At 36.0% G+C, this 15,490-nt stretch overlaps 2 protein-coding genes across 7 annotated transcripts; both read left to right on the forward strand.

Moving 5' to 3' along the window:
* Nucleotides 1-2,369: 2,369 nt before the first annotated feature.
* On the forward strand, nucleotides 2,370-9,441 carry LOC103980649 (protein DETOXIFICATION 33). Of its 2 annotated transcripts, none has more exons than XM_065158777.1 (8): nucleotides 2,370-2,671; nucleotides 4,104-5,001; nucleotides 8,019-8,105; nucleotides 8,185-8,241; nucleotides 8,319-8,557; nucleotides 8,636-8,754; nucleotides 8,869-8,955; nucleotides 9,057-9,441. In XM_065158777.1, exons 2-8 carry the CDS (start codon nucleotides 4,466-4,468, stop codon nucleotides 9,123-9,125), a joined length of 1,194 nt encoding a protein of 397 aa, XP_065014849.1. In that variant the 5' UTR covers nucleotides 2,370-2,671; nucleotides 4,104-4,465; the 3' UTR covers nucleotides 9,126-9,441. The 2 variants fall into 2 exon arrangements, with proteins under 2 accessions (XP_065014849.1, XP_065014853.1); XM_065158781.1 differs by having other exon boundaries at nucleotides 4,118-5,001.
* Nucleotides 9,442-10,409: 968 nt separating this feature from the next.
* On the forward strand, nucleotides 10,410-15,070 carry LOC135581962 (aspartyl protease family protein 1-like). Of its 5 annotated transcripts, none has more exons than XM_065158769.1 (10): nucleotides 10,410-11,200; nucleotides 11,343-11,475; nucleotides 12,662-12,906; nucleotides 13,005-13,229; nucleotides 13,316-13,451; nucleotides 13,539-13,612; nucleotides 13,699-13,798; nucleotides 13,875-13,946; nucleotides 14,494-14,565; nucleotides 14,706-14,808. In XM_065158769.1, the coding sequence occupies exons 1-9, from the start codon at nucleotides 10,908-10,910 to the stop codon at nucleotides 14,539-14,541; spliced, it is 1,326 nt and encodes a 441-aa protein (XP_065014841.1). In that variant the 5' UTR covers nucleotides 10,410-10,907; the 3' UTR covers nucleotides 14,542-14,565; nucleotides 14,706-14,808. The 5 variants fall into 5 exon arrangements, with proteins under 5 accessions (XP_065014841.1, XP_065014830.1, XP_065014836.1 ...); XM_065158758.1 differs by having other exon boundaries at nucleotides 10,411-11,200; nucleotides 13,875-13,935; XM_065158764.1 differs by having other exon boundaries at nucleotides 10,412-11,200; nucleotides 14,702-14,808.
* The last annotated feature ends 420 nt before the right edge of the window (nucleotides 15,071-15,490 follow it).

Consider the following 15,490-nt stretch of genomic DNA (forward strand, 5'->3'; position numbering starts at 1 on the left):
AAAAAAATCCATGAATGACAGGTGTTATATTTTGATGGGATGTAATTCATAATATAGCATTAGCATTTAAGTATTTTCAATATAATATCCGAACCAAATGTGATTTATAAAAAAATTACCAAACATCAAATTACATTAAAATATGCATTAAACCCTATCCAATAATTTAGTGAAGATGGGACCACTAGTTCACTTGGCCAAATGCTATGCATAGGAGCCCACCTAAGGTTATTGGATAACTCACTAATTTAATTGAGTTTGAATCATTAGCCTAAGTTAATAACAATAAACTCAATGTGAAATTAAATTTGAGGTATTGCATATGCTTCTGTTGTGATATGTTGGAGAAGGTTGTGGAATTTGTTCGGGAACAAATTGATGAACTTGTGGGGTACTGTTAGGATTTTTTTTTGAGCTATTTATTAAGTCTATTTAATCCAGTTATTTACTGTGTCTGTTTGATTTAGTTAGAGTCAGATAAAAATTTATTTAATATTTATTTATTATTAAGAGTTCAAGTCCTTATGGACCCTAGGTGGAACTCTATAAATAGTGATCTAACTATTTTTTTCAATCAATCAATGAAATGTTATTCCAATACGTGGACAAACCATAAGAAGTCAATCCCCTCGAAGTGATTATCCTTTTTCTTTCATTTCTTCTATTTTTTTACGATAAGACCTTAGGGTCTTATCATTTGGTATCAGAGCGACAATCCTTGGCATCTCAATATAGTGATTGACGTAGCTATATATATATATATATATATATATGTTGAAGCTGATAGCCACGCACATTGTTCCTTCTCAACCGAGAAGGAACCTGTGCTTTCTGGCGTCTCTCCATCGTCGGTGCTTCTTCCTGGCCGGTGACCACCGCCGTCGTCGCTCCCTAGCTAACGCCCACCACCACCACTACGCCCCAGTCAGCAACTTTCTCTCCTCGCTTCCCCATCTCTCTCGAGCAAGAAGGCTGCGGCCATTATTTCCCATCCAGCAAACCACCACTCGTAGCTGCCCATCGGTGACGCTGCCTTAGCTGCACCACCGTTGCCAGCCACCGTCGGTTGTGATCATTCAGCATCGCCAGCGGCTTCTCCTATAGTGCAGATTAACATAGTATCCTTTGCTGCCGCAACCGCCGGTCACTATTTTGAAGCATCAGCCTGACATTGTTTTGATTGATACGGGTAGCACTAATAATTTTATGGACAAGAAAGTTGCAAGTCGATTAGCCCACCATATTGAAGACTATGACAGATTTAAAGTAAAGATTGCTAAAAGACATTTTAACAAATGTTCAAAGATAAAATTGATTATACAGGGTCAAGAGTTTCTTGTAATAATTACTACACTAAAAAACCGACCTATTGCTTACACTATAAAAAAGTAGAGACCTACTTACTTGATCAACGGTTTATGATGCGTTACAGATAACTTATGACTGAAGTGTTGAAAGAGAAACTCTCCGAGTTTGATGCTACTCAGCCTTGAGAATAAGACTGATTTGAAGAGGGAGAAATTGTTATGATATTTTTTTTGAGTTTTTGAATAATGTTTATTGAGTCTGCTTAGTTCAATTGTTTACTGAGTCTGTTTAGTTTAGTTAGAATTATGTAGAGATTTATTTAATATTTATTTATTATTAAGAGTCCCGGTAGATCTTATGTGGAACTTTATAACCCTTTTTTCAATTAATCAATTAATCAATGAAATATTATTCCAAACAATTATTGGATAAGATCTTAGGTCTTATCGTAAAAGTAATGATAAAAATAAAAGAAAAAGGGATGCATAAACTTATTGGTGTATCCTTAAATCACAAACTTTTTGAACTTTTGACACCAATAATTGCCTTTCTTTTTCTTTCTATAAAACTCGGTTGAATTACAATCGTGGCATGCATAAAAGATGTCAGTCTATTTTAGTGAAATCAAGAAATCAGTATGAAGCAAAAAAAAATTACCTTTTGTTTTGGTTTTTGCTCTTTCCAATACTGTTCTCCTTGTTGTATTCCTCCTCCTTTTATTCTTTCTTGGTTTGATACATAATTTCAAACTGATTAAAATAAATTTAAACTTGCTCCAAAATTTTAATTAATTAATTTTAAATATTTTCCCAAAGTATTTATATTTTTAAAAAAAAATAATTTTATAAATAATTCAAAATTTGTTAAGTATATTATTAATTTAATTCATTAGTGTGGACCTCTGTCCCCAAAAAAAACTGTGATTTTAAAAAATAAGAGCTCTGTGAAACAGAAAGGAAACAAATTGCTTTTTTGTGGGAAAAAAAAGGGCAAAAAACTGAAACTTTTCTCAGGAATATATTTTCTTCTCGACATTTTAATATCCCGCAGTTTCTATTCCTAGAGAGAGAGAGAGAGAGAGAGAGAGAGAGAGAGAGAGATGGAACCACTGGAGGATGCTTTGCTGGGGAGAAAGAGAGAGAGGGACTTAGAGGAGATCAAGAGCGTGAGGCAGTTCATGGAGCATGTGTGGGAGGAGAAGAAGAAGCTGTGGTACTTGGCGGGGCCGGCCATCTTCACGTCCCTCGCCCAGTACTCCCTGGGCGCCGTCACCCAGATCTTCGCTGGCCACCTCACCACCCTCGAGCTCGACGCCGTCTCCACCGAGAACATGGTCATCGCCGGCCTCGCCTTAGGCATCATGGTACGTCAACCAATTCCACTTCTTAATGATGAGAACCAGCAAGTTCTCCGGTCTTACGTCTTACCAGATCGTTTTCCTCCTTCTCCTCCCGCTGTAGTTCGCGTTGAGATCTCATCGATTCAAATCATAAAAGTAATTTTCATCGTGTTATTGGTAGACAGAACTGCATAATTAGATGTACACAACAGATGTTAGGGTTCCTTATTGCCACAACCAAAAGAAGAAACATTTCCTTGGGGGAAATTACAACTACCATAACTCTAATAATATGTTGAGTTCATTCTTGTATACTTGTAGCTGTTAGTTCACTTATCGACCTTTAAATGATCGAGAGCTGCACTTCTAAAATGATGATATCGATTAATGGTGGGAACAGTTGAAGACTTATGGGTTAGATGAAAAAGCTCAGATCTCTCTCTCTCTCTCTCTCTCTCTTCTGGTACTGATTTGCATTGGCGTGAAGACTTTTCTGGGTGTAGATAATAAGCGATTAAAGATCAATGAGGGTTTCAAACTCTAAATGATTTTTGTTAGATGATTATGACATATCGCCATCAAAGCAATGAATTAGGCGTAGAGATTTGTTGGATAAGGTTTTGAACTAATGACTCTCATACCACCCCCAAAAATATCCTTAACATGCCTCAATTCATTCCATGAACATATGGCATGAGTAGGTGGATAACTTCTCTGCCCTATCTGAAGGTGCGAGGATTGCAATTATTGGATCGCAGTCATTGTGGGCTTTTATTCGAGAAATACGAGTTGCTTTGCTGTCGGCATTTGTCTCACGGGTGTCCTGTTTTACTTTTCTATTGATATCTATGATCACAAATGAGGGATTTTTCTTGTAATAGTGTTTATGCTGTATATATTTGAAACTTTGTTCGGCAAATTCCAGAAAAATACCTTTTTTAGATTTTTTTTTTCCACGGAAGTACTTTTTATTTTCACAATTTCTTAACAGTTTTTTTTGTCTAATATTTAGAATACTTTCTTTTTCCTCTCTTTTCTTATGGATCGATCTATGAGGTAAACTGGCCTAGTTATATATTTTTTACATTGTGTTGTAGTATTTTTAACAATATAAAAAAAAATACTATAACGCAATACAAATACATTATAACATAATATTTTTGTACAAATTTTTATAAAATTATCTTATTTATTGTATTTTTTATACTATGATATCATATTTTTAATAATATTAAAAAAACTATAATACAGTGTTTTTATATAATTTTATAAAAATATCAGTATTTTTATACTGCATTATAATATTTTATTGAATATAATAAATCATTTGCTAGAAAAATTCTGAAAAATGAAAAGCATTTGCCTACAATATCATATCACTAACTTGCATTGCACAATATCATCCTTTTTTCTCTTCATCCTCTTCTTTTTATCTTCTACATGATTTCACTCATAGCTGGGCATGGGAAGTGCCCTGGAGACCTTGTGTGGCCAGGCGTTTGGTGCAAAGCAGCTCCACATGTTGGGGATCTACATGCAGCGGTCATGGGTCATCCTCACGGCGATGTGCATCTGCCTACTGCCCATCTACCTCTTTGCCACCCACATATTTTTATATAATTTTATAAAAATATCAGTATTTTTATACTGCATTATAATATTTTATTGAATATAATAAATCATTTGCTAGAAAAATTCTGAAAAATGAAAAGCATTTGCCTACAATATCATATCACTAACTTGCATTGCACAATATCATCCTTTTTTCTCTTCATCCTCTTCTTTTTATCTTCTACATGATTTCACTCATAGCTGGGCATGGGAAGTGCCCTGGAGACCTTGTGTGGCCAGGCGTTTGGTGCAAAGCAGCTCCACATGTTGGGGATCTACATGCAGCGGTCATGGGTCATCCTCACGGCGATGTGCATCTGCCTACTGCCCATCTACCTCTTTGCCACCCACATCCTCCTTTTCTTCCACCAGGATGCAGAGATCGCAGTGCTTGCAGGGAGATTCTCCCTCTACATGATCCCTCAGTTATTTGCCTATGGACTCAACTTCCCCATCCAGAAGTTCCTACAAGCGCAGAGCAAGGTGATGACCATGGCGGTCGTCTCAGCAGTGGCGTTGCTGTTCCACTTGTTCCTCAGCTGGCTTCTCATAGTCCAATTCAAGCTTGGTCTTGTGGGTGCTGCAACTTCGCTTAATGCAGCTTGGTGGGTCGTCGTTGTCGGGCAGTTCATATACGTAGCTTGGGGATGCTGCCCCGGTGCTTGGAATGGCTTCAGCTGGGGAGCTTTTAGGGACTTGGGTGCCTTTGCGAGGCTCTCTATTGCTTCTGCAATTATGATGTGGTATGTGTATGATCTTATTTAATTAGATAAAATATATTACAGATATGATTAGATTTTAGTTATAATTGTTAGTGAATAAAAATGAAGTCCACTCTTATGATTCCTTAAGAGAAATTTTTTTAATTATCTTTTCTAGATCCTCTCACTTATATATGACAAGATATTTTAGGAATCATACGAACCTTCCGATAAATCCCTATTTTATTAATTATAGTAGTTCTAAAAATAAAAAAAGATGAAAAGAAGAATCTAGCATGAGGATCATTATTATATTGCTTCGTGTCATTCGAGCTATCTAGTTGATTATTGTGTTCAAAAGATATGTATATTCTATCTTAGATCTATGATACAAATTTTCACATAATAATTTTATTTCATATAATTGATATCAAAGTCATGTTATTGAAATCTAAGTTGTCATATATCATTAAAGAAACTAGATCTATTTTGATTTACTTATGCATTAGATTTAATTTGATTATATCAAATTATTGTTTCTATTTTGATTCTATGATGCTTACATCTTATGATCCAAATATGCTAAGTCTCTACTATTGGGTCTGTATACATTGTTTAATCCCTAGGTTGTCATGGAGGATCTATGAACAACAGAAGGATAAAGATGTCGAACGAAAGGATACGTAGCACTGTATTAGTAGGTCGTTGCTAGAAACACTACTATGGATAGCAGCGTGAGCGTCAGACATTAGCGCTATAGGATAATTGCAAGGAGACTAGTGTAAGCCAGTCACATAAGGTTGAGCAATGTAGTGGCGGTTCCATTACATTGTGCAAGCGACACTGTTGCATGCAACAACACTTCTACGAGTGGTGGACGGTAGCACCAATGCTAGATATCAGCGTTGATACTAGGTGCAACGAATAGCCCTGCAACTAGGCGATGGCACATGATGAAAGCGACTGTAATCGATGACATGATAAGGGGTGACAGTTGCTTAGCTATGCGATAATGGTCAACGATGCTTAGCAAAGTGGTTTGATAGCTTCGCAGCACAACAACAGTTGTACAACAACGAACGATGGTGACGTTGATGACAACTAAGCATTGACAGTACAAGCACAAACTACGTGATAGAGGAAGCTACCATAGATCGCTATGTGTGGTGATGGATGGTAGCCCTCATGAAGGATAAGCCATAGTGAGGGTGCGGAAAAGGGGGCTTACTGGGTTGCATCACTTAGCATCGGTAACAATGTAGATTAAAATCGATAAGATAGGTACAGGCAATGCTAGACAATAATCAATCATAGAGATAGTCCTACAATGGTGGTGGAGGAAGCTACGATGAGAAGCCGACGACAAGAAGAAATATGTTATTTAGCTCTAATTTTGAACAAAATCCTTAATTTTGAGTTTGTTTTAGGGTTGCTCCTTTAATTTATTCTTTCCATTATGTCCTTTTGACAACTATTTAATTTTGACTGATTTAATTTTAACCAAGTTTGACTTTGATAATTCCTAATTTTGACCTATTGCACTTGTTTATTGACCTAATTAAAGTATTGACTATCTTAATCTGGTTAAATTTTAATTTTTGATTGAGCCTCAATTTTGGTCAATCCTCAAAATTTTTTTTTGACTAGATTTGATTCTAAATATATTTTATTTACTTGATTAGATTTAGATTCCATCAATCTTGTTTGACCAAATTTGAAGAAAATTAAATTTTGACTAATGTTTTACTTTGGTTAACTCTATTTTGTTGATGTTTAGTCAAAATCTATCGGCTCATTTTTGGATAGCCCGATAGGCTTGCTCAATTAAATAAGGTTGATTGGAATAATTTAAGGTTCAATTTTGAATTATAAAAACTATAAATTATGAATTTCTATTATGGCTTTCTCATATGACATATTGGTAAAATTTTATTACTTGTGATTCTTAAATTTGTGTAGTTATTCACATACATATGTTTGACATTATGAAATAATATTTATTTTTTTTATATAAAGGTATGATTTATGTTTATCATGATTATAGTTATCATATAAGGTTTTTTATATTAATTAAAATTAAATAATTATTATGATCATTTTTTTTATTATTATTGAACTATTTCTACATAAACTTAATTAAAAAAATTTAATGAATATTATTTGTAACTTATATCCTAAGTTTTATCTAGTAACTATTAAAGTAGCATGAGATGGTAGGTTATGGGATGCAAATTATAATAACATCATTCCAAAGAAGAATTTACTTTGAATATGTGATAGGGTAATATGATATTATTTTAGATATTTTTTCGTTTAGGATTGTATACATATAGATAATAACATCATTCCACATGAATGATACAAGTCCTCCATAATTCTTATGCATATGTAATTAAAAGTTTATTATATGTTCAAATATATATCAAATCATATATTAGTCTTATAATTAGAATACTAGTTAATATTAAAATTATCTAGGAATGAAATATTAAAAAAATATTAAAAAAAGACAACAGATTATCGGTAAGGGATGAAAGATTATATGCTCATATATCAGAAAATAAATCGGTTTGAAATGATGAAAGATTATATGCTCATATATCAGAAACCAAATCAGTTTGAAATGATGAAATTTTAAATATTATAAATTATCCCGATAGTAAAAATTTCATTGTATAATTTATGTTTAAGCTAGACTTATTGACTTCATTTTAAATTTGAGTATGAGTACTTTTCAAAATTTTAGAATCCAATTGAATAAAATTAATTTTAAATCTTAGATTATATGATCATATTTAATTAATTAAGATATATTATAGATGTGATTGAATTTTAGTTACAATTATCGACTAATAGATAGAAAAAAAGTGGATGGATTCCTTAAGAGATAATGTGGACTTTTACCTTCCTAAAACATTTGTTTTAGATTTACGATTCTTGATTCTAATCCTGACGTTAAATTTTTATGTAATAATTTTATTTCTTTTTTACTTGTTGTTTGTTTTTAGATCTCTTCTTCCATATTTGATGTTCTCATGTGTTTGCTGCCATCCATGTAGCCTGGAGTTCTGGTTCTACATGTTCCTCATCGTGTTGGCAGGCAACCTGAGGAATGCTCAGGTAGCAGTGGCTGCTATATCAATATGGTTAGTCCCTGACGGTCGATAAGCTTCCATCTCTCTATCGAGAAATCTCATAATTTACCTGTCGACGTTCCTGTTGCAGCATAAACTTGTACGGGTGGGAGATGATGGTGTTCTTCGGCTTCAATGCCGCCATCAGGTGATCCCGGACTAGCCTTCCTTCCTTTATACATTCTTCTTGGTTGTGTTGAAAGCCGATGATGATGGATCTGTCAGCGTGAGGATATCGAACGAGCTTGGAGCAGGCAGGCCGAGAGCGGCTAAGTTCTCGATACTGGTGGTCATCATGTCCTCCGTCGTGTTCGGCCTCGTCTTCTTTTCCCTGGTCTTGGTTCTCCAGGACGTTTACGGGGTTCCCTTCACCAACAGCCCTGACGTAGTTGCTGCAGTCACTGACCTCGCGGTGGTCTTCGCATTCACACTCCTCCTCAGCAGTGTCCAACCAGTTCTAACAGGTTTAGCATCGGAAGCCATTCCCCCATTGTGTCTTCACTTCTATCAACACTGCTTCAACTCGTGGACTCCGTGTTCAGGTGTGGCAGTAGGAGCTGGATGGCAGACATTGGTGGCTTATATCAATTTGGGATGTTATTATCTGGTGGGCATTCCAGTAGGCTGCCTGCTGGCGTATTATTTTGATCTAGGAGTGAAGGTAACCTTGCATTTGTTGTACTGCTTTATCTTCTCTACTCTTGTTTCTTCTTCTTCCTCCTCCTCCCTTCTACCTTACTTTGTCATGGCTACTCCATCTCCTCGTTGAGCTCAGGGTATGTGGAGTGGCATGCTAACAGGCGTAGGATTACAGACCTTGGTACTTATTGGGGTTACTGTAGGCACAAACTGGGACAAGGAGGTCATCTCTCTCTCTCTCTCTCTCTCTCTCTCTCTCTCTCTCTATCTATTCATGTATCCATCTCTGTATCTGAATAATCTTGACACTTCTGAACGTGGCAGGCAATGGAAGCAGAATCTCGAATAAGGAAGTGGGGAGGGTCTGTGGATGAACCAACAAACAAAGATTGATTAATTAGGAGAAAGATTAAATGTAGAATGTCCACAAGGAATGTGAATGCTTGCATAAAGAGAGTGTGGCTGGATCAAGTTCCTAGATTGCTTATCACTCTTTGAACTACTTGCTTTTATGGTAAGTAAAAATCTCATGGTCTTACCAAAGAGAAATAAACATGAACATATTGCATTTTCTAAGGATATTGGGATCATTTTTGAGCTCCAATGCCTTGGGAGCTTCCTGTATTACTATGCAAATTCTTTTACTACGAGGAAGCCACTGCATGTATATATCCCTTTGAAGCCAGTAGTTTTCATATCTATTCTTCTATATTTCTGTTTAGTATATATATCTCTCTTCAAAACCTAATAAATTGTGTTTACTGTTGTACTTAATCTTCATTGAGCTAACTGTTAGATGAAACTCTAATTTACATTGATTTTATGCAAACTCATTATTATGCCAAAAGTATGAGTATTTTAAGTATTCCATAGGTTTATATGACTGATGGGATCATGTATGTATTGTAGGGGAATTATGCTCTGAATCTTATTTTGTCTACCTATATTTCTTTTTTTTATTTTTCTTAATTTCCTTTGCATGACTAATGTTATACATATTCAAGATGTTTGATAATGTAGAGGGTTCAAATATGATAAAATTAACTTCCGGACTAATCACAGTTTGGGTGTTGGGAAGATAAGGATTCAATAAATAACCTTGTAAAGTTATACAGAGGGTATGTCTCACAAAAGCTATTTTGATGCATAAATTAATAATAGATTTGAGCATTCAAATATATAATGATTGAATAGTAGAGTTTTCCCTTTCAAGGATATACTTGAGGGCTTTTATGACACGTGGTTATCGAGTTCACTAATGTCAAAAATAATTATGTTAATTTCTTATCCATTATTAAGCTATAGGATCATATATTAAATCATCGGGGCTATGGTTATGAGATAATAATATACCTTAGTCGGGATTAACAATTGTTGTCTTAACCAATTAAGTCATTTATTGTTATAAAGTTAGTATTATTGTAAAGTTAGCATCTTTATCGACGTCACATCTTCGACAGTATAAAATAAAATTTTTATTGATATATCAGGTTCAATAATTATGATTTATCAACTTTTATATGATAATTTAATTATATATTTTTTCTATAGATCAGTGAGTGAACCAATTTCATTATAATATTTTTAATAATATAAAAAATATTGTAACATAATGATATATTTAAAAAATATAACATAATATTTTAGTACTGTTATTACTAAAAAAACTATAATATAACATAAAAACATTATAATTGGATCGATCTCCGAGCCAATCCATTAAGAAAAAAAAGAAAAGAAAAAGACATAAGTAGTTGACTATCAAATTAAGGATATCCTAAGTTATAAAATATAAAATAAAAATAAAATAAAAAATATTTTTTCGAAAAAATTGATATATATATATATATATATATATTCCCCGGAATACGGAATTCTCCTTATTGGCAAGAAAAGATGACAAGTGTCACTCCCGCGACAAACGACAAGACGCAACACCAAAACGGCATGCTTTCCTATACTGAACCCAAACCAACACACGTATAAACCATACAGTGGTCGAGCGGCACCTTCCTTCCTCCCTCCCGCAGACGCCTACCGCAATAACCACCACCTAAAACGACTCGTCTGGCTCCAATTCTCTCTTCTTGTGTGACAAGAAGTCGCATCGAATCGAAATATCCCAACTCCCATGATTCATTCGTACCCCGTTTGATCCCTTCTTCCTCGATTCCCATGGCCTCCCCCACCCTTGGACTCCTCCTCCTCCTCCTGGCCGCCGCGCTGATTCCCGCGCCGGCCTCCGCAATCGGGTTCCAGTTACACCACCGGTTCTCCGACCGCGTGCGGCGGTGGGCGGAGGGGCGTGCCGTGCCCGGCGCGTGGTGGCCGGAGAAGGGCACCGCCGAGTACTACGCGGCCCTCGCCCACCACGACCGCGCCCTTCGCGGCCGCGCCCTCGCCGCCGCCTCCTCCGACCTCTCCTTCGCCGACGGCAACGCGACCGTCCGACTCAGTTCCTTGGGATTGTACGTCGTCCCTCTCTTGTTTCGCTCTGCTTGATTTGAAGAATTGGTACTGGGTGTTCGAAGGTTGGATCTTTTAAACGTCTCGTTGTGTGCTTTGATCTGATTGCCCCCCTGGGTTTGGGGATTTTGTCTTGATGATCAGCTTGCATTACGCGATCGTTTCTTTGGGGACGCCCAACATGACGTTTCTGGTGGCGTTGGATACTGGGAGTGATCTGTTCTGGGTGCCCTGTGATTGCAAACAATGCGCGCCTACCACCTCCCCTGATTTTGGTGTAAGCCTTCTGATTTCTGCTATCTTTTTTTTTCATGTTCCAAATTCTCTTTGGTAGCTCTTTTTTTATCTTGTCTATGGATCTTCTTTGTGAGTAGCTTCTTTTCTGATGAACATCCTCTTAGGTAGAGTTTTGAACTTAAGATATGATTTCTTCTTTCTTATCATAAGATTGGACGAGGTGTAGTTGGTTTGCAATCATCTTTTACAAAACAATTGGATCAAAAATTTCGTTGTTGTTGCTACATCAGTCTTGTAATACCAGCGAGTCCATACTCAAAATTAATTGCAATTTAGAACCCTAGCTATGGTAGAGGTGAGAAAAGTGGAACAGTTACTGTAAGTTCTGGATTACAGACTACACTTTTCAGTATACAGATTTGAAGTCTTAAGCTAAACAATATGTTCTAATCACTTGCATGTGATTTAATCTTCCTTGTTATTCTTGACTACAATCCCTTCAAGTTGGGCCATGGTCACAATGAAAGATGAGACACTACAATCCCTTCAGGTTAGACCATGGTCACAAAGATTTTACGAATTTGGCCTGGTGTTACCATTTGTTTCTGGATAATCTTAGACATAGTACTGCGTCATTATTACAATGCATGATAACATGTGGATGTAATTCCTAATATGTCAAGGACATTAGTGTTCTGTGTGGAGTATCCTGTTAATTTGCAAAAATGCTCATCAGAAAATGCATTTAAAGCACTTCTGCTTGCTTTCAGAGTTTTTTTTCTTTCTATGTTGGCTAGTATTCTTCCTTATGATTTTTGTGGTCGGAGTAAGTTTTAGACACATCATTGTTTTATTACTACCGATATTATCTCATCAATGAAAATTTTTTTGGTCATTATGGGCAAGCAAACAGTTGTAAGCTGTAATAGGTTTGACTATGAAAATGCAAGTAGCAAATACCTTTCAAGGAAGTTTTACCTTTTCCCCAAGGGAACATCCTGAGAATGAGTTGCTCTATAGGAAAATATCATTGCGGACTAGTAAATTTCCAGGTGCATTTGTATTCGCATTTTATCATTGACTACAGCCATGTATTTCTGGTTGATATATTCTGTACTCCTTTGTTTGTACTGATAAATAACCCCAGTTCCATATAAAGTTTATATCTCTAAACCTACTTGTTCCTCTCGTTCTGTGCATCTTATTTTTCAAACACTTTATTGCAGCAGAATGTATCTTTTAACATCTACAGTCCTAATGCATCATCAACAAGCAAGAAGGTTTTATGCAGCAATGGCTTATGTGACGTCCAAAACCGGACCTCATGCACTGCAGAAGCCAGCAATTGCCCTTATGTTGTTCAGTATGTATCTGCTAATACCTCATCTTCTGGAATTTTGGTTGAGGATATTTTGTACTTGATGACCGAGGATGCTGCACCTCAAATCATTAAAGCACCGATTGTTTTCGGGTACTGTTGTCTTCGTTTTAAATCAATTTAGTTCACCAGAAATCCATATTCCTATCTCTTCCCTCCAATCCTAATTATTCTTTGGTTGGCTCATGTAGATGTGGAGAAACTCAAACTGGTTCTTTTCTAGAACGTGCAGCTCCAAATGGTCTGTTTGGGCTAGGAATGGAGAAGATATCTGTCCCTAGCATCTTATCCAGTCAAGGGCTTGCTTCAAACTCTTTCTCCATGTGCTTCGGAGATGATGGCACCGGGAGGATACATTTCGGAGACAAAGGTAGCTTAGACCAACAAGAAACTCCATTTGTTATAGACAAGAGTTTGTAAGTGCCTTTGTTAGATATGTGTGGTTTGCATTCTTATTTACAAGAGTAACTCTTATTTTTCTTTTGTTTTTCTTTTTCCCCAGTGCTTCTTATATGATCAACATAACTGGAGCCACAGTAGGAAATGATTCTATAACTGCTATTCTTAGTGCTCTTGTCGACTCGGGTACCTCATTCACATATTTGGCTGATCCCCTGTATACCAAGCTAACTCAGAGTGTAAGATAAATTCTCACTGATGATCTGGAAGCATGCCCCATTCTTTGCTGATTTGTAGTAACTCATAAATACCTTTCCTTATTACAGTTCAAAGCACAAGTTCAAGAGCAACGGCTCAATCCTGATCCAGATGTCCCTTTCGAATTTTGTTTTGATGTCAGGTAATTAAAATGATCCGAGACGTAGAGATGTTTTACATGTTTATTTTAGATGACACCTTAATTTTATTTTCCAATTCCTACTGCAGTCCTACTCAAACTACAATCTCACTACCTGAAATAAATTTAACAACAAGAGGCGGAAGCATTTTTCCTGTAAATGATCCAATATTTTTGTTTAGTTTACAGGTAAAGTATAAACATATCATATTTCATCCAGATTCATGGATATTTTATAAGTTCTCCTGATCTTTGTGATGTGCAGCAAAATGAATACTTCTATTGTTTGGCCATTATGAAGAGCAATGGACTGAATATAATTGGGCGTAAGTTCTTTGTACGCATCTCTGAAATCATAAGCGACCAGGATTTATCTTGATCGAAGAAAAATTCTTATTTGTTTTATTATGAACCGGTTATTTAAGAAGTTCATTCATGAGTTCAATATCTGATGGCTGCCTTTAATTGTAGAAGCATGGTTGTGATCCAGTCATTAGCTTAATATATTATCGACTTTAACAACAAATGGATATCTCTGTTTGAAACTGTTGTCTTTTAGATTAATCAGAGCTCCTTTTCAAATCAATGCGGATTTCAATTAGTTTAACCTACAAGCATCTAAACTAGAAATTAGTGCTGTATAGCTCTCTTGGTTTCTTATCACAGAATCTGTGAGAGGCACAAATCTTGTGCTCTACAAGAGTAGAAGGTGTACCACATTTTGCACAGATCAAATTAGACTTTGATCTTTTGCTTCATTCATGGCTTAAACTATCTTGCGACCAGAAAGACTAGAATGATGATTATGAGGTATCTGCTTGTTTGTGGCTACTGCATGAGTTATAAAAAAGTAAACTATGGTTTCTCAAACATTTCTTGTGCAGAAAATTTCATGGCAGGCCTCCGCATCGTCTTCGACAGAGAAAGGCTGACTTTGGGTTGGAAGAACTTTGATTGTAAGTAGAAATCTTTCCAAAAAAATAGACATTAGTTTGGTACAAATCTGAGTATAATTTTCAGGCTGGAGTATTGAGAACAAGATTATGTGTACCTTCACCCTGTCACCATATCCACATTCTTTTGTTGCACCAGGCAGTGACACTACCAAGACAACCAAAGGTGGCATGAACTCTACTCGGGCGAACACTACTCAGGTCACCATGCCGAAGCCTCCTTCCAACAGCTCGACACAAAAGAAACTCACAAGTAGTCTCTTCTCATTGCTGCTTCTCTCATCCACAATTCTTTGATCGTAATTCCTTGGGTTGCTCACAGCTTCATACGAACATATACAACACAGTCTATACATTTGCATTTATCGTCAGATTAGGCATTGCAAATAAACTCAGTCAGGAAGTTTTACCATTTCTTGTAATTATTTCCTTTTATATATATTTTTATTCTCCATATGTTTGTATGATTAACATTGGATCTTAATGAGACAGTTATATTTGATTGAAATTTTCATCCCAAGTTTTAAATCATCTTATCATAATTTACAGTTTTGTTAAGACCTCTGCAGGGACAGACCCTAATGGACCTTAATACTATGACAAGCTCTCTCTATAGGCCCTGCAGGAACCTCATTCATGTTTCAGACCTTAAAAATATTGCCGAAAGAGCCGATGAAGGATGAGAGAGTAAATGTAATTTAGCTGAATTTATCCTTTTTTGTTTTGTTTTGTCTCATTAATGTTCACTAATTTCAAAAGAGAATCTTGTTAGGTGTTCATGTCACGACTCGAAAATCAAAATATTTAAACGGGAGTTAACATAATATATTTATGCCCATATAAGCTAATCATACATATTGTCCACTTCCAATGTGGGACTAATGAGATGTTATAGTTCAGGCATTCCAAGTGAATGAATGAATTCCAA

The sequence above is a fragment of the Musa acuminata genome, chromosome BXJ1-4 (assembly GCF_036884655.1).
Source record: "Musa acuminata AAA Group cultivar baxijiao chromosome BXJ1-4, Cavendish_Baxijiao_AAA, whole genome shotgun sequence".
NCBI lineage: Eukaryota > Viridiplantae > Streptophyta > Magnoliopsida > Zingiberales > Musaceae > Musa > Musa acuminata.